An 18,746-nucleotide genomic window follows, 5' to 3' on the forward strand; every position below is an offset into this window, starting at 1 on the left:
AAAACAGTCATAAGTCACTTTTTCCAGTATCATTGTAACTGATCACTAAAGAAATTGTTGTAAGTCAAGGACTACCTGTAGTGGAACGTTCTAAAGGAAAATTCAGTTAGGTGAAAGCTGGAGAGATAAACAGTATCAGCTTGTATACTAAGCAGTTGCTAATTAATATCTAGTAGATGAACTAATTGCTTGATTATAAACAACTTAAAATGAAATTGACAACAAAATATCTTCAATTTGGTGTCCAAGTATTATATGTGTGATGGATTTTAAGTGATGTAATACCCAAGTCAATCTGACAATTAGAATGTAAGATTCTAGCAGAAATTGGACAACCCATGACTTGGACATCTTTTCAAAAGTATTTTCTTATCCAGACAGAGAAACAGAATGGACAAAGCAGTGAGAGAGGAGCTCCCTTGCGGAAAGCTGGCAGGGAGTGTCAAAATTCACAATTACTTGACTCTGCGCTGCAGAAACCATAGGTTTGCTAATATAACTGGTGTGAACTTCCTTTAAATTTCAATCATATGAAAATAATGGGTCCTTGATTTTTTTTTAAAATTCCATTTATATCCCGCCCTTCTCCGAAGACTCAGGGCAGCTTACAAGCTTAGCAGTAGCCTTCATTGTATGTATATGCCTGCTTATTAAGGCTTTCACACACACCCCAAGCGGCATTATTACAAAGCTTAATTGCACCCAACAATCTGGGTCCTCATTTTACCTACCTTGGAAGGATGGAAGGCTGAGTCAACCTTGAGCCTGGTGGGATGCGAACCTGCACTAATTGCAGGCAGATTTTGTACATATTCTTTTAATTTAATGGATTTTAGGTATTTAATTAAAAAAACCTTTTGCACTATAATGTATCATTTTGGAATTGAAGGCTACAGAGTTTTAGTAGATAGAAAAGATATAGTTCATTTTGCAACTCTGTCTTTTGTAGAATTTGCTAGGAATTTGAAGTATTTCTTTCCAGATGGAAAGATAAATAACGTACAACTAATGATGCATATTGAATAATTTTAGCTAGGGTATTGTCTGCTGAAGTTATAAACACGTACCTCCTCTGAAGAATTGCATTATAATGAAATCTGTAGGAGAAAATTTCTTCTGAAAAGTTTACCCGCCATTTTGAATTTTCTCCTGCAACATGTAGAAGATAACAAAGTCTTGATCTTCAGAAATATTACAAGGAAGGAATAGATCTGTGGGAAGGAATTTCAAAGATATCATTTGAGACTTGATTTGCCTTTCCTTCAACCTGATCTTTTGAGGTCATTATTAGCTCAGAAAATTTTATCTTTCATTAATGCAATATTGAGAATTAATGGTAATTTTCTTCATCGGTATATATTTGTTCACTTAGGGTTGGTGATAATTTATATGATGTTCTTTGCCTAACAAAATAAACCTTGTAGAACAATGATTTATTTATTAGTCAGCCCATCTACATCTGTAAACGAGGAATAGGAAAAAAAATGTATATCCACAACTTAATATGAACATTGAATTATATAGATCATGGTCATCTTCGGCAAGTATTTTTCTGTGCAGAAAACCTGAATCTAATTTTCTAATCTGAGATTAATAATAATAACTTGTAAAACTTGTATACCTCCCAAATCTCAACAACTTTGGATAACTCACAGCAATCAAAGAAACTACAATAAAATCAATTAAAATATAAAGATAAAAGATGACAAGTGTAATGAAGTGAGGGTTCTTACTCTCCCTTGCCAAAGCTTTGGTGAAAAATAAAAATAAATTACACATGACTGACTTGTGATTTTGCTTATAGAATCAGAGAAACTGAATAAGATGAGTTCCCTTCTGGAAAGACTTCATGTCAAGTTTAATCCCAACAGCAGACCTTGGACAGAAACCATGAAGCTTGTTAGACAAGTTATGGCAAGTATTAATAGACTTTATTTTTTAGGCTTTTGCTATCCCATGTGAATGGAGAATACATTTTAGAATATAACTAAAGAAAAATTGGCAGACATGGAAAGTAGCCAAGAAATTGGACTATTGGTTACCCTATTGAGCAACTGTCTCAGATTTTACAAAATACTACTGGTAATTGCAACTTACTTAAGTTTGAATGACAGTTGTCACAATCTATCATGTAAGACAATTCAGTTTTAAACTATCTTCAGTCTACTGTGTTGGTATAATCCATGTTCTTGTTTGTTTTTGTGATGATAAAGGACAGCTTATTCAAAGCTCCTTTTTCTGTAGCTGTAGAACATATATATTAAGTGTATTAATATCTTAGTTGTTACTTCTCTTTCATTTTATTATTAAGGTAAAAGGTAAAGGTTCCCCCGCACATGTGTGCTAGTCGATTCCAACTCTAGGGGCCGGTGCTCATCTCCGTTTCAAAGCCAAAGAGCCAGCGCTTGTCCAAGGACATATCCGTGGTCATGTGGCCGGCATGACTAGACGCCAAAGGCGCACGGAACACTGTTACCTTCCCACCGTAGTGGTCCCTATTTTTCTACTTGCATTTTTACATGCTTTCGAACTGCTAGGTTGGCAGAAGCTGGGACGAGTAACAGGCGCTCACTCTGTTATGCAGCACTTGGGATTCGACCCGCCAAACTGCCGACCTTCTGATCGACAAGCTCAGCGTCCTAACCCACTGAGCCACCGCGTCCCTTTTTATTATTAAATGTGGCATGAAATACTTTCTCCTATTTCTTTTGAATGTAGGAAAAACGAGTTATGAATTCTGGAGGTCACCAGAATCTTGTCACTTGCTTGGAAACTTTGCAGAAGGCTTTAAAAGGTTGGTCTTTGTGTCAAAAAACACATATAATAAATATTTATTTTTTAAAAAGGAAATATTCATCTGTTTATAGGAATTGCCATTAACATTTTTATAGTTTTAATGCTTTTATTCAAAAGCATTTATTCAAAAGAAACTCACATACTTTTATATAATATTCCTAGGGATTAATATATAGATTGATTGTAAAACTGATGTACATAATGATTTGCTGCAATCTGTATCATGTTTTATTAGGTTAATCAGTAGGCATCTTTTGCATATTAATGTACAAAAGGCGACATTCCTAATGTATCAGTGCTTTTGCTGCATCTTTGTAATGCTACGTGACTTTGGGAACAAGTAGTAGTGCTTTTGCATTTTCTCTCCACTCAGAACCAGCAAGCAGTGGCAAAGGCATGTTTGGGTTCTCTTGCTTCTGTGCCTGCTGCCAGTTAGAGCTTCAGCTGGTTAATAGGTGCAAAGTTAAGCCGGTGCACCCAGCTGTATCCTGCATAGCATAGTTAGAGAAGGGGTCAAAGACTTTTTGCATCAAGAAGCATAGAGTTAAAACAATAGGGCTATTTTTCCTCTGTTTGGGATTGGAAGGAAAGTATACTTCTTGATTCACTTCTGTTTGGAGCTAAAGAATTTCATAAGTAGCTTTTAATGTTTGACCAACAAGTTCAGAGAGCTGTAGTAGTGTCATACTCCAAATCTAGTTTGAGGAAATAGATGTAGTTCAAATACAGCATATTAATTGGACTCTGTTTCCTGATTTATTAAAATGAGGAAATTGTTTTGGAATGATGCATATCAACAGCAATGAAGTTAATGTTATATAGCATACAGTTATGTATAACAAACTAAACTGCTTAAATTAAGAAGTTATGATGCTGAATTAGGATACTTGAATCAGACATACAGAAATCCACTTACCATGTTTCTCTGCTTTTCTTTCAACCATTTTGGCTGTTCACATGAGGCTAAAGCAAAAAGCAGTCCAGAAAAGTTGTTGAATGGAAAATCACAAGATTCTGCTGTTTTCATCGGCATGTTTTTTTCTGTTTCATTCCTACTTCTTGCTTAATAATCATAATAGGCTATAAGTGCATGGTGCTTATGTTGTCATGTTTTGTTGTCTCTTACCGGTCTTTTGCTTTGGAAAAATAAGACATCCTTAGTCCATCTTGCCCCAAGTCACCCTTTATATGAAGAAAGATATATAAAGTTGACAGAGGACTGGATTTAATTAAACTGTCTTCTTCCTAGTGTCATCTCTGCCTGCTATGACAGATCGCTTAGAGTCCATTGCTAGACAAAATAGGTGAGTTCTTTAGTTCTTTTACAGGTTTTACCTAGTTAATTTCAAAGAATCATGCTAATCTAATTGTCTATTTGATATACTACAAAAGCACATATTTCTACCGCTAAGCTGTTTCGGCTTCAATTCTTTTGCAGGAAATATAGTTTCCTTTGGTTATACAGTACATGGAATGTATCAAAAGGCCTTGATCTAAGCTCCCATCTCAATTGTTTTTAAAGACCATAAGTGCAGTACATACCTTGTTACTGTGCTCTCTGTGATCTGAATTGGATTAATTATTTTATGAGTGGATTAAAATATAATTTTCTATAAATTGATGGAAATAGAGTAGTTTTTAAACATTCATCATTATATTTGAAAGCAAGTTTGAAATAATTTTATTCTAATGTCAAACCACTCCTTAGCTTTTATAGCTCTCTTTGGCCAGCACTATGCTAATTACACTTTTGTATATTTTCATAATAGTTTAATATTGTTTTGAGGAAATAAAAGTGAAAACTTGAGTGGGCAGCACTTGGTATGAGAAGCTACTTTTCTAGTTTGGTATATCTTTGCTATTAGTTAAGGAGTTGATGAACAAATATTGAGTAAATATACTAGCAAGCATAAGTATACCTAAGGACTTGATAAAACCTGATAGAGTTATATAATCTTTTTTTTTTAATTTATAATTTTTCCCTTTACAAAAGTCTTGGATCTCATCTTAGTGCAAATGGCACTGAATGCTACATAACATCTGACATGTTCTATGTGGAAGTCCACTTGGATACTACAGGACAACTGCGTGATGTCAAGGTGGCACATCATGGAGAAAACCCAGTGGTACGTAGAATGTAATGGCTAAGTTATTTTTTCAATTTATCCTAAATCAGTATTTGCCAGACTTTTCCCCATCTTGACTTAGATTCGAACATAAAGATTAAACCAGAAAGTTTCCTTCTGGGTCTAAAGAAAAGAGAACTGGGGAAAAAATGTAACTCTAATTTTATATATGGTTGATATCAGCAAGATTGCTCTATGGCACGGTTTGGCAACCCGTGGCTCTGGAGCATCATGTAGCTCTTTCAGCCTTCTGCGGCTCCCAGTCATCCTCTGCCATTTGCAGGGAGACAGAGAAAGGCACTTGCTCTTCTTGCTCTCTCCCCCCCCCTCTCTCTCTCTCTCTCACACACACACACACACACACACACCAAGGGCAGGAGAGCCAGCCCAATAAGAATTTGTGTCAGCTTGTTGGAGAACAGCTGAAGCCAGCTTGCCAGATGAGCAGAAGATCGGAGAGAGGAAGAGAGAGAGGTGGGGGGAAGAGAGAGGGAGGGAGAGAGAGAGGACTCATGCACAACAGCCTCTATTTCTTTTTAATTAAACTCTTCGATCACGCTGCCCCCCCCTCGTGCGCGAGAGAGAGTTTTGCGGCTCCCAGTGTTTTCTTTTCTCTGGGAAACGGGCCTAAGTGGCTCTTTTGAGTGGTTAAGATTGCCAACCCCCTACTCTATGCATAAAAGCGGAAGGATGCCTTGATTCCTACCATGGACAAATGATTACAAAAGCTTGATGGAATTAGCAGAGGTGGACCAAACTGACCATGCTGATAAAAGAAAAGAACTTTGTTTCTATTTGGAAATCGCTTCTGGACTTTGTGCTTGAGGTGGAAAATAAATGATATTATGATTTTGGTTTTTACCACTTAGACTGATATGCCGATACAGAAATGGCTAGTGCATACTACTATGGAAATGTAAAAAGTTAAGATTTGATTATAATGTCTGATTTTACTGCAACAGAGAGAGTCGGAAGTCAGCGCCTTTTCTTTTCTTCCCACTCTTCACACCTTTTTTTCCCTTTTCTACAGTTGTCCCCTACTATTTGCTTTTATATTTTTTACATTTTATGTTATAAATGAATAAAACTAATTTAAAAAGATTTGTTTTAAAATATCCATGGAAATCACAAAATTTCCACTTTAAAAAAAAAGATTTTTTTTATGGGGAGGGGTGCATTTGAGAACATTTCCAAGTCCCCATCTTAAGCTATATGTGGTTTGTTTTGCTTTAAAGGACATGCTGGTGTGCTCCCAATAGTTTGTAGTTTGTATATCATCCATTTTCTTTTTTCCAGAGCTGCCCAGAGCTGGTACACCATCTAAGGTCAGTACTGTGTTCTTATATTTGCTGGCTACATCATCCTTTCCTAATTGTATGTTTTCTGATAGCTGATAACCATTTTATCAATTGCTTTTTGAACTCAACTTTCAGATGAGATAATCCAATTTCTGGATTAAGCTTTTAAAATACCCATGTTTGGTCATGCTGTAATCCATAGGGCATCAGAAGGAAGGGTGATACAGATTATACTAAAAATGAGGGCAGTCTTTTCAAAACCTCTCCTCTCCATTCCTTTCTAATAATTTTCTGCAAATTACTCTCATTAACAACAGCCAACCAGTGATTTTGTCCCTGTCAGTCAGATAATCAAAGAATAAGCTAGCTAATGCAGACTGGTTTACTTATCTTTAAGAATGCTAGCATGGCCTTGTTCAGGCAAATACGATCTCCATTGTATTGTTTCACAGAACTCTTGGGAGTGGATAGGAAAATTGTGATGAAAAATTGGTTGACTTCAAAAAGGCTTACGCTATGAGTCAGATAAATAGAACTGAATAATGGTGCACTATGGGCTGGAAATATTCAGTATTTAAAATAAGGAAATTTGAAAGAAAAAACGACTATCTTAATTCTGCATTCTAGCAGGATAGTAGGGTTATTATGTCCTTCTAGAATGTAGAGTTATGCAAGTGTCTCTTATTACTCTTTATAAATGTTTCTTCTTGAAGAAGAATAATTGAGGCTTTGAGAAAATCCTCTGCTACACAGAGGTAAAAGACAATCCTGGAAGATTCATAGGCGACATAAAAGTGCAGTTAGGGCGTTGTCTGTGGGCGCGCCGGATTTATGGAACCATCTTCCGGTCGAGCTCCGGATGGCGCCTGACCTCCGCTCCTTCCGGCGCGATCTCAAAACCTACCTTTTTGAACAAGCTGGCCTGGCCTGATGGGATGGGGTTGGGTTGTATTAATCTGTTTTAATCTATTTTAATGTGTTTTAACTTATTCATGGGCATTTGTTTAATCGTTTTTAATTTTTGTATCTTGTTTTTAATATGTATTGCCCTGTTCACCACCCTGAGTCCTCTGGGAGAAGGGCGGTATACAAATAATAATAATAATAATAATAATAATAATAATAATAATAATAATAATAATAATAATAATAATAATAATAATACGACCTGCAAATCTCTGAAAAGTATACACCACATTAAGGTAACTTGGGCTACAATAGTTCCAAGCAGGATGCTACACAGGAAGATTGAGAGCCAGCAATATCAACACTGTCACTTATCCCCTTCCTTTTTAGAAATAATATTCTTGTTGGTTTCAAATGATTTTTTTCTTTCCTAGAGAGAGAAACTTCAATGAATTTTCTAAGCATCTTAAGGGTCTTGTCAATCTATATAAATTGCCAGGTGACAAGTAAGTATTCCATTAAGTCATAGTTTCTTAACATCCTAGAAAGTAGTTCCGTGTTGTAAGCTGTTTTATAAATAATTATCCTATTCGGTCATGACTCAGCTGAGACTGACTGCAGCAGGGGATGACACAATATCATGATAGGGAGAATTGCAGGACTCTGGATATAAAATTTATTTATTTATCAAATTTCATCTACAATTAAGGGCAGATTGCAAACATGGCATTACAAATTATGGGAGGTGTTCTAGCATTCTAAAACATCGAAGAGCATCTTCTCTTGGCAGAGAATTGGAAGCAATTCTAAAATCTTTAGCTAGCTCTTGTAGTGTGGGGAATTTCTTTTTTATATATCAAACATTTAACACAAGTTTCCTCTTTGCCTTTCAGCAAATTGAAAACTAAAATGTATTTGGCTCTACAGTCCTTGGAGCTTGATCTTTCAAAGATGGCAGGAATGTATTGGTAAGAGCAGTTTATCATAGTGAACCCAGAATTTAAAAAATAAAATAAATATCCAGGAAATGTAATAGTGGGCTTGGAAAGAACTGGCTTTAATCCTGTTTGAACCATGGATAAATAACATATTTGTGCATCATATTATTTCACCAATATTATTATTTCTGTTCTGCATAAGGTTTAAGTCTTTTATCTTTGATGATAAAGGAGGAAGGTATAATATCCCACATCAGGAGTGCCTATATCTGTATTTAGACAAGGCTGTAGAGATCATCTCCCATGTCTATTATGCTGACCCTTATACTATACTCAGTGTTCTAATTAAATCAGAATTCCTCTTTTAACTAGAAGAGTTATTAGTCTGAAGAGAAAAAAAATGCATTTTTATTAGCAAATCAATCTGTAGAAATATCCAGAAAAGCTGCCACAACTTGATGATTCCTGTTAGAAGGCACTGGATCTGAATTTAGAAAATTGCAAATGCCAGTATACTATAACCTGAAAGTTTGTCAACAAACTTTCTTCTTTATTAGGTTAATTTCTTATCCTGTTTTATTAGATTTATTGTAGTTGTAATTTTTTGTTATTGTTATTACCATATGTATAATTATTCTAAAGAACTGTATATGTATGATAAATCTAAGATTCCAAATATGGTTTAAAAGATGAGTTCCAAAACTTTTAATAGGGAATGTGTGAGATTGTCTTTGAAAAAAGTTTAAGAAGATTTTGTTTCATTTGCTGAAACAAAACTGGAAGTGTGTTTCCCAAATGCAGTAAAAGATAGCTAGTGATCCTGATTGTTTATCCACATGGATTTCATGGGAGGAGAGGATCTCATTTAAAGGGTTAAATTGCAGTCCTGTTCAAATTTATATGCAGTTGAACTTGTCAAAATTAATTTCTGATTGACGTGCATATGATACAACTTTTGTATCATGAATATCTAGAAATTGGTTTTGTTTTCTATAGGCAAGCCACCAACGCAAGCCCCTTGGACAAAATTCTGCATGGCAGCGTGGGCTATCTCACTCCTAGAAGTGGTGGTAGGAAGTGTTTTTCTACTAATATTTTATATTTATAAGATGGATAGATAGATAGGTAGGTAGATAGGTACTATAGACGGACAGACAAATATGACCCAATTAATGGTGCAATGATTTTTGTTTTAAAATAATTTCTAACATGGTTGATTCCTGATTATTTAAAACAAATTGTGAAATTACTATTACCTAGTTTTGTTCTTCTGGCCAGACTTGCTTAGTTCAGGCAATGCAGTTCCATCCATAGTACACTACAGATAAAATATGGATTTCAAAAGCTGCTAGATCAGCAAAAAGCTACAGAAAATGCACATAAACTATATATTATAATCAGTCTGTACATTTGAGAAAATTATTTTCCAATCTTAAGTGAATTCATAAATCCTCAACATTTCAGTCCTAATTCAGCAAAAATCCATTCTTTACCAGAAATAGCAACATACCTATTTTAACCTTGATCAAATAAACCAACTTTATATTCTTTGCTTTTATTTATAACAACTCTGATCTTTAGACCCTTCAAGTAAAGTTGTACAACTTAATTTCTTTTCATTTTTTTCTTTACTTCTTCTCACAAAATTGTTCAAAATCTTATTTTCAAATTTATCTGGATCCTTAATCCATATGTCATTTTCCAAAATAATACGACTAATTACTCTTTTGCTATTTATTCAAAGAATTAAGTTCTTAAACTTGTAGTTAAGATTTCTTTTGTCAAGGATTACTGGAAGCTCACTCAGTGTAATGAAATGTGTTGGTCCCAATGTTCCTAATAGATGAAAATCAGTTAACAAGCAATTTTCAAAAGTGATTAGAAAAAGAAGTATATGAACTTAGAGTCCTTTCAAGATATTTATTCAATTTATATACCTCCCTTCTCCCGTAGGACTCAGGGCGGTTCACAAGGTTTTTAAAAACAGTACAACAAATTACAAAACTTAAAATCAATTAAAAAGATTATATTGACCTTGAAATAAAACCCCAGTTAAAATACAATTAAAATCCCAATTAATATTCTCAGACCAGGCCAGAGAGCTCAAAGAGCCAGGTCTTCAGCTCCTGGCGGAATGAGCGAAGGTCAAGGGCAGTCCTAAGTTCTACAGGCAGCTGATTCCAAAGGGCAGGCGCACCCACAGAGAAGGCCTATTGTCCGCCGGCAATCTTTTACCGGCGGTACCCTGAGAAGACCCCCCCCTGTGGGAGCGCACAGGACGAAGGGAGCTTGATGCCGGCAGCAGGTGTTCCCTCAGATATCCCGGACCCAAGCCATTTAGGGCTTTATAGGTCATCACCAGCACCTTGAATCTCACCCGGAGAGCAACCGGAAGCCAATGCAGCTCGCGGAGCAGAGGTGTTACATGGGAATATCGGGAAACCCCCATCACAACCCACGTGGCTGCATTCTGCAGCAGCTGAAGCCTCCAGGTGGTCCCCAAGGGCAGCCCCATGTAGTGAGCGTTGCAGTAGTCCAATCGGGAGGTCACAAGCGCATGAGTGACTGTGCGTAGGGCATCTCGGTCCAGGTAGGGTCGCAACTGGTGCACCAGGCGAACCTGGGCAAAGGCCCCCCTGGTCACGGTTCCTATATGGTCTTCAAAACTGATCTGTGAATCCAGGAGGACGCCCAAGTTGCGAGCCCTATTGATGGGGGGTAACACCTCACCCCCCATCATTAAAGGTGGAATAGACTGGTTAGTCCGAGATGCCGGTATGCACAGCCACTCAGTCTTGGCAGGATTGAGACGAAGCCTGATTCTCCCCATCCAGACCTGGACTGCCTCCAGGCAACGGGACATCACGGCGAGGGCATCACTGGGTTGGTTCAGGGTGGAGAGAAAAAGTTGGGTATCATCAGCGTACTGATGATACCCCACCCCAAAACCACGAATGATCTCGCCCAGCGGCTTCATATAGATGTTGAACAGGAGGGGAGAGAGAACCGACCCCTGCGGAACTCCACAAACAAGAGGCCTCGGTGCAGACCTCTGCCCTCCCGTCAACACCGATTGTGAACAGCCCAGGAGATAAGAGGAGAACCACTGCAAGACAGTGCCTCCCACTCCCAACCCCCTGAGACGCCGCAATAGGATACCATGGTCAATGGTATCAAAAGCCGCTGAGAGATCTAATAGAACTAGGACAGAGGAGCAACCCCTGTCCCGAGCCCACCAGAGATCATTCACCAGTGCAACCAATGCCGTCCCCATGCTGTACCCGGGCCTGAAACCCGATTGGTACGGGTCCAGATAATCAGTTTCCAAAAAGCGATGGTTGGAGACAGGACGATAGTTGTTTAAAATCGCTGGGTCTAGGGCAGGCTTCTTGAGAAGGGGCCTCACCACCGCCTTCTTCAAAGCAGCGGGGAAGACACCCTCACTCAGAGGGACACGGGTCCAATAAACAGGTGGTGGAACTCAGCCCCCCCTTAATCCTGTCCACATCATCAGGGGAAACAGGATCGAACTCAGTCCAGATAACATGCTCAAGACCGTCCGATTCCTCCATATCAGACTCTGCCCAGTTAGAGTCCAAACCGGCCTGGATCTGAGCGATTTTGTCCGTCAGATGATGACTAAACTCCTCGGCCCGCCCCTGCAAGGTCGCCTCTCTCACCTCCTGATTAAGGAGGGAGCGAGTCACCCTAAACAGGGCGGCCGGGCGATTATCTGCGGACGCAATGAGGGCAGCGAAGTAATTAGCCCTCGCCATCTTCATTGCAGCAAGATAAGACCTTATAAAGGTTCTTAGCTGCAATTGGTCAGATTTGGAACGGCTGGACCTCCAACCGCTCTCTAGACCCCGTCTCCAACGCTTCATCTCCCAGAGCTCTGCAGAAAACCATGGAGCCCAGCGGGATCTGCGCCGGGTCAGAGGTCGCAAGGCTACAACACAGTTGAGTGCCTCAGTGGCCGCCCTTTCCCAGGCATCAACCAAGGCATCAACTGGGCTGTGAGTGAGGGCGATGGGTATAGACCCAAGCGCCATCTGGAACCGTTCAGGGTCTATTAGGCGCCTGGGGCAGAACCATCTGGTCGGTTCCGCAGCCCAGCGGCGGGGGGTGGCATAACGGAAGACCAGCCGCAGGAGATGATGGTCGGACCATGACAGGGGAACAACGACCGGTGAACCCCCTCCCAAATCATCCAACCACTGTCCAGACAGGAACACCAGGTCGAGAGTGTGACCCCCCCCCCCACATGAGTCAGGCCTTGAATTACCTGGGTCAGGTCCATGGCCGTCATGGAAGCCATGAACTCCCGGGCTAACTCCAACGACCCTCCCAGGGAAGGCAGGTTGAAGTCACCCAGCACTATAAGCCTGGGGAACTCCACCACCAACCCTGAGAGGGTGTCGAGCAGCTCGGGCAGAGCTGTTGCCACACAGCTGGGCGCCAGTATGTGAGCACCAAGCCCATCTGAACCCGAGGGCCACATCTCAGGAGGAGGGACTCACTCCCGCCAATATTAACTGAAGTTTTACCAAGATGCTTATTCCCTTGCTCTGAGACCTCTAAACCCACCAGAAACCACTATCTAGTAGTCTTCCCACAAGATGCATCCAACTTGTGAGCAATCTCAAATCCTCTTCTTGTACAGAAAATATTATCAAAGAGCTGGTCTAATCATGGCCTCTTCATTCTGCCCTGATTTTCAGTTCTCCTTTCCATAGAGCTACCTTCAGCTTGCCATTTCTTCCTCAGAACAAATTCTGACAACAACAAATAAAACTTTATATCTGGCACAAATGTAGTTCCTGCCTGCAGCCAAATGCACTGTTTTTGAGATTCCACAGCAGCTTCAGGATCCTAGGATTAACAATAATAGTAATTTGGATAGTTGGATTGACAGTAGCAGAAGAGAAGAGAAAGAGCTGCAGAAAATCACAAAATACAAAGATCTGCAAATAGAAGTAGAATGAAAAACAACTTGCATCCTGTGACAATACCTTTAACATCATCAAAGAACATCTGCCTAGCCCTCTCCTTGGGAAGGACTCTATAAAAATGCCAAATCCAGTGTAAACATCTGGCTGATTGCGAGATCATAGTAATATTAATACTATTAAACTTGCATGCAACCCAACTCTCAAAGAAAGGCAGACAGTATTATGTTTCAATTTTCAAATCACTTGTTCCCCTTTAGTTCCAAAATATTGGAATAGTGCAGGAATGCAAACATTTATTTAATAACTAAAATACATAAGTCAGAGCATATTTTAAATAAATAAATCATAAATTTTATTGTTTTAAACGCTTTTTATTTTTATTGTTTTTATAGTTTTGAAACTGAGTCATTAATTGAGATGGGCAGCTATAGAAATTGAATAAATAACTTTAATTGAACAGATTAACATATATTCAGATCAACATGTAGACTTCATTTTTACTCTTCTTACACCTTTCCTAGTTTTTTTCATTTAAAACCTGCTTGTTTCAGGTCACCTGATGAATCTGAAGTATTATGTTTCTCCTTATGATTTATTTGAAGAAGGCACTGGAGTTCCCATCATTCTGAATGAGAATAATGGTACGTTATTCTTGGATAATGCACTGATCTTCTAAATTAGTCATTCTAGTATGCTAGATTGCTTTAGATCTTCTCCTTGAACATCCTTAATAAAAAGTAAGGCAGATTAACCTTTAGATGTGCAGTATTCATATTTAATAAAGAATAGCTAAAGCAAAGAATTCCAATAAAAGAACTTGTAAAGGCCTCTTGCAGCCATAATGTGGTAATACATTGTGGAACTCAAGTTTAAATCATAGGTGTCCAACTTCTCAGCTTGCCTGGGCCACATTCAGTGAAGAGGAATTGTCTTGGGCTGCATATTTATATACGTTAACTATAATATAGTTAACGTGTATAAATCATGTAGTTTATGATCTTGTGGGGCCATATTGCTAGCTGATCAGGGCCATGGCAGAAGGGTGGACACACATGGTCTAAATGATGGGGCTGTGAAATGACTATTTATTTATTTATTTATTTATTTATTAATGGGACTTATATCCCGCCCTATCTCCCGTGGGACTCAGGGCGGCTAACAACAAAAATTAAAGGTCTCTGTACAGTAAATTAAAATTAAAAATTGAAATAAATTAAAGATTAGAGTTAAAATTATAAACATAATTAAAATCCCTGTCAGTCCAGGTCAGCCAGGTGGAAAAGGAGTGTTTGCTACCTGGTTCACAAATATATCCTCAACCTGAGAAATAGCCTGAATTGCTGTACTCTCTTCATAGAGATAATTTGTTCCAACTCATTTTTGATCTTCAGAATAAGGACTCTGCTTTCTCATAGTCTAGCAGAGGAAAAACACAGATCTTTAATCACATTTATAATGTGTAAAAAAATTAATAAAACTTCACATGTTTTTGAGTTGCATGGTGTTTTGATTGTGACAATCACTAACCCAATAACTATGTCATAACCCTTTGCCAATGCAACTTGAAGATACAAAATCGATACTTCATTTAAAATTGTTTATTGAGGTAAAAAGTAGAAAGCAGTGAATTATTTTCTACAGGGCTTATTCTGGAGAAATTAATAGCGATTAAATAAAATGTAGGTACAAATGAAATATTACTGTCTTCCAACCAAAACTGTGACATGGAGGATGAAAAAGGAGAATGAAAAATATATAAACAAAGTGAGAAGGATTACCCGTATATACTTGAGTATAAGCCGACTCGAGTATAAGCCGAGACCCCCAATTTCACCCCCAAAAACTGGAAAAAGTTGTTGACTCGAGTATAAGCCGATCCGCCGTTCTGCAAGCCTCCGCCGCCAGCAGAGGCTCGATCCGCCATTTTGCAAGCCTGAATACACAGGAATACCCTGTGTGGCCGCGGCTCTCGGGGAAGCCCTGGCTGTCCGCTTCCTCGATCCACGCTGCCATTCGGGGCCTGCGCGTTCCCCGGGCAAATCGCGGCGCCCAGCAGGCGAGGAAACACGCCCGCTCCAGTCGCCCCCCCTTCCCTCAGGAGACGGGAAGCAAGTGACCGCCCGGAGCTTACCGAGGACTTGCTTCGGTGCTTCCAGGATCGCGCGCACCTCTCCCAAGCCGCCGCCGTCCGGAGACCTGCCGAAGTTTGGGGAGGTTTGGGGAGGTGCGCGCGCACCTCCCCAAACGTCGGCAAGTCTCCGGACCTCCATGCCCTGCCTGCCTGCTTCTTTCCGCTGTGGAAAGAAGCAGGCAAGCAGGGCGCGGAGGTCTGCTTCTTTCCGCAGCGGAAAGAAGCAGGCAAGCAGGGCGCGGAGGTCTGCTTCTTTCCGCAGCGGAAAGAAGCAGACCTCCGTGCCCTGCCTGCCTGCTTCTTTCCGCTGCGGAAAGAAGCAGGCAGGCAGCGCACGGAGGTCCGGGGACTTGCCGACGTTTGGGGAGGTTTGGGGAGGTGCGCGCGCACCTCCCCAAACCTCCCCAAACTTCGGCAGGTCTGTGGACGGCGGTGGCTTGGGAGAGGTGCGCGTGATCCCGGAAGCACCAAAGCCTCGGCCGCGCACAAGTCCTCGGTAAGTTTTTTTTTGTTGACTGGAGTATAAGCCGAAGTGGAATTTTTCAGCCCAAAAAGTGGGCTGAAAAATTCGGCTTATACTCAAGTATATACAGTAAATTGAAATGAGAAAGAAAATGTTAACTAGTTATTTTTTTAAAAAAGCATAGAGACACAAAAGAATACAAAATTCAAGATGAGAAGGAGGTGTGAATACAGTGATAACCTTGTAGCATAGCCAAAAAGCAGAGATTGGGCCAACAATCATAGAGGCCCCTGTTGGATGCATTGACCTCTTAAACAGTACACCTTCCTACCAAAATATTTTGGGAACAAAGGTTGTGAAAACCTTTACCCCTTTGCAATGCAACTTATTGCCTTACCAAACAAATTAATTGAACTTCTGAAATATACCTTTCACACAGAATCCCAGAGAGGACTTTGAATCAGAGATACTTCCTTACTTTATGAGTTAAAAGTGATCTTGAATCTCTTCATTCAGTGTCAAATTCATGATTTATATTGAGATGGAGCACAATATTGGCATTGAAGATCTTAGATGAAATAATCTTACATGTTAAATTGCTGCCATTTAGTTTTCAAGTTAATTTGGACAGTTATTAAAGAATAAATGGCCAGGACCCAAACAAAAGTCATTGCCCTTCATTTTGCCACCATCTCTTGCTACCCCTACACATATTCCCTTCACCTATATTGTTGTTTCTATTACAGATACTAACCTAAGCAAGAAGATGCGTATGATTTAATGTATGAGAAACTGTTCTGTTGTTAGAGTCCCTTTCTTAAACTGGAAGGAATGTGTTAATGACATTTGTTCCTATTTTCAGAGCCTAATAAATACCTTTAAATGGCATAGGTGAGACAATAAGGTCCCTGGAAAGGACATAACTGGAATGTTTGGTTTTGAAATAAAGTCTTGGGTTACAAGAGCAAGATTAGAGAATCCCATACAGTCCTTCAAATTTCCCAGTGATGCTTAAAACTTTGAGAATAAGTAGGCAAATGGCATATTATTATTTATTAAGCATACGTGCTCCTGACTTCCGGTAAAAGAATGTATGTCAAAAATCTGAGATAAAATGAAATTGTACTTCCAGTTCATGGGGGGAACATAGGATTTAAGCTTGCCTGCAGTATTAAATGGGCCAATCTTAATTGGTATATAGCAGCCTTTGGGAAGTTAAAAGTCATTGCTTACCCAAGAATGCCATCCTTTATCAAAAGACATCCTTCACAAATCTATTTTCTGTATAACAGTAAATGATCTTAATGACAAGTTACGCAGTATCTAGCGTTACCTGTTTGAGAAATTGTACCTTTTTCTCCTTTCCTTTCAGTTCCTCGTTACCTAGGCATGAATGTGTGTGTTACAATTGAGGGAACCTTAACTATGAACAAACTTCCAATTGCCCCTCTGATTATGGGGACTCATCCTGTTGATAACAAAGGGTAAGAAAAAAGCAACACTAAATGTTTATTAATGTTCTATAGGACATGGTCATTTTGGTCCCTTTTTTTAATGTTTCCCATTATATTCTTTTTAATGAATAAAATAGATAAGGCTCTCCTTTCATCCTCCCTGCATATGTAATCATCTCTCCTGTAGCCTTCAGCCTGTAAAAAAAAATCTGATTATTATCAAATCTTTTTCTTTCTTTTGTTTCAGGACACCCTCATTCTCCTCAGTTACCAGTGCCAATAGTGTCGACTTGCCAGCTTGCTTCTTTTTGAAGTTTCCAAAACCTGTTCCTGTTTCTCAGGCTTTCATTCAGAAACTTCAGAACTGCACCGGTGATAACTTTTGATAAATTCTTGCAAGAATTTTGCGGTCATTAATGATTTTTTTTCCAATGGTACCATCTGTCAATTAGATGGCAGCAAAGTAGCTTTTTTAAAAATGGACTCTTATTCTTTTTCACAGCCAAGACTGTATATTTTCCATGAATCTAATTAGAAGCAGTCCTAATTTCTGAAATTCTCTTCTTTAAGCCAAGCAAATGTCATATCTTTGTCAGTACAAATAATCATGGAAATATATCATAGTCTGGAAAACTTAGCATCTCAGAGTAAGGTTACACAGAGTTTTGTGGTAATAAATATGCTTCATCTTTTTCTGTTCTCCCCGCTCATTTCCCCCTGCCCTTACAAGGTACCCATAGCTACTTTCTATATTTTATCTTTTTTTTTCTTCTTCCTATGTGGACAAAACAAAACTTAAAAATATTTGAAAAGGTTAATTTTATATGCCAAGGAGATGATGTATGTAGAAACATACATGTAATTTAGTTAAAACTGAGAGGCTTTTAAGTATATAATTTGGATTATTCACAACTGTTTTAGCTTTCCTGTAGTTCTACAAGTACACCTTCAGCCTTCCCGAGATATTATGCTAAAATACTTAGTTAATATGGGAGATGAACAAAGAAAAAAATTGATTGGAAAAAGACACAAGTTTTCTAATATAATAGATCTATTGATGATTATACCTTCTTATCTCCCAAGCATAGTACTCTCTCTGTGGACCATATTCATTTATAGTTGGATTTATTATGTAATTAATAATATAATCTTTGACTTCCAGTTGCCAAATGGGAATATATTTATGTACACTTATGTCTGGGAAGATAATTATGGCAATTCTATAGTGCAGTAAGTTCCCGTCCCCACTTTTGGAGAAATTGCAGAATTGCACTAAACAATACAATATTCCCTCAAGTGTAATGTAATAACAGCTGTTCTTCAGTTAAATCTTAAATATTTTCTTTCTATTTCTAGGTATCCCGTTGTTTGACACTCCTCCAACATATGTCCCATTATATGAGCTCATCACACAGTTTGAGCTATCCAAGGAGGAGGAGGAAGATCTGTGTCCATTATACCATAATATGCGCTTTTATGCTGTAAGTTATTAAGTGAGAGAGTAACATATGAGCTAGGCAAGTTCTAAATGCAGAGTTTTTTGAACACCAGAAAAATAATAATAATAATAATAATTTTATTTGTATACCGCCCTTCTCCCAAAGGACTCAGGGTGGTGAACAGGGCAATACATGTTAAAAGACAAGAATACAAAAATTAAAAGAGATTAAACAAGATGCCCA

At 38.8% G+C, this 18,746-nt stretch overlaps 1 protein-coding gene across 1 annotated transcript in view; it reads left to right on the forward strand.

Moving 5' to 3' along the window:
• MED1 (mediator complex subunit 1) overlaps positions 1 to 18,746 on the forward strand; it is a 38,837-nt gene that overhangs the window by 4,468 nt on the left and 15,623 nt on the right. Inside the window, exons 2-13 of the mRNA XM_083379311.1 lie at positions 1,805 to 1,914; positions 2,719 to 2,794; positions 4,046 to 4,100; positions 4,790 to 4,922; positions 6,219 to 6,247; positions 7,561 to 7,632; positions 8,020 to 8,094; positions 9,061 to 9,134; positions 13,568 to 13,657; positions 16,983 to 17,094; positions 17,312 to 17,436; positions 18,421 to 18,545. Of these exons, the coding sequence (XP_083235437.1) occupies positions 1,805 to 1,914; positions 2,719 to 2,794; positions 4,046 to 4,100; positions 4,790 to 4,922; positions 6,219 to 6,247; positions 7,561 to 7,632; positions 8,020 to 8,094; positions 9,061 to 9,134; positions 13,568 to 13,657; positions 16,983 to 17,094; positions 17,312 to 17,436; positions 18,421 to 18,545 (1,076 nt within the window). The remainder of the gene's footprint in view (positions 1 to 1,804; positions 1,915 to 2,718; positions 2,795 to 4,045; positions 4,101 to 4,789; positions 4,923 to 6,218; positions 6,248 to 7,560; positions 7,633 to 8,019; positions 8,095 to 9,060; positions 9,135 to 13,567; positions 13,658 to 16,982; positions 17,095 to 17,311; positions 17,437 to 18,420; positions 18,546 to 18,746) is intronic.

Source organism: Vipera ursinii (genome assembly GCF_947247035.1).
Source record: "Vipera ursinii genome assembly, chromosome: Z".
NCBI classification, from domain to species: Eukaryota; Metazoa; Chordata; class Lepidosauria; order Squamata; family Viperidae; genus Vipera; species Vipera ursinii.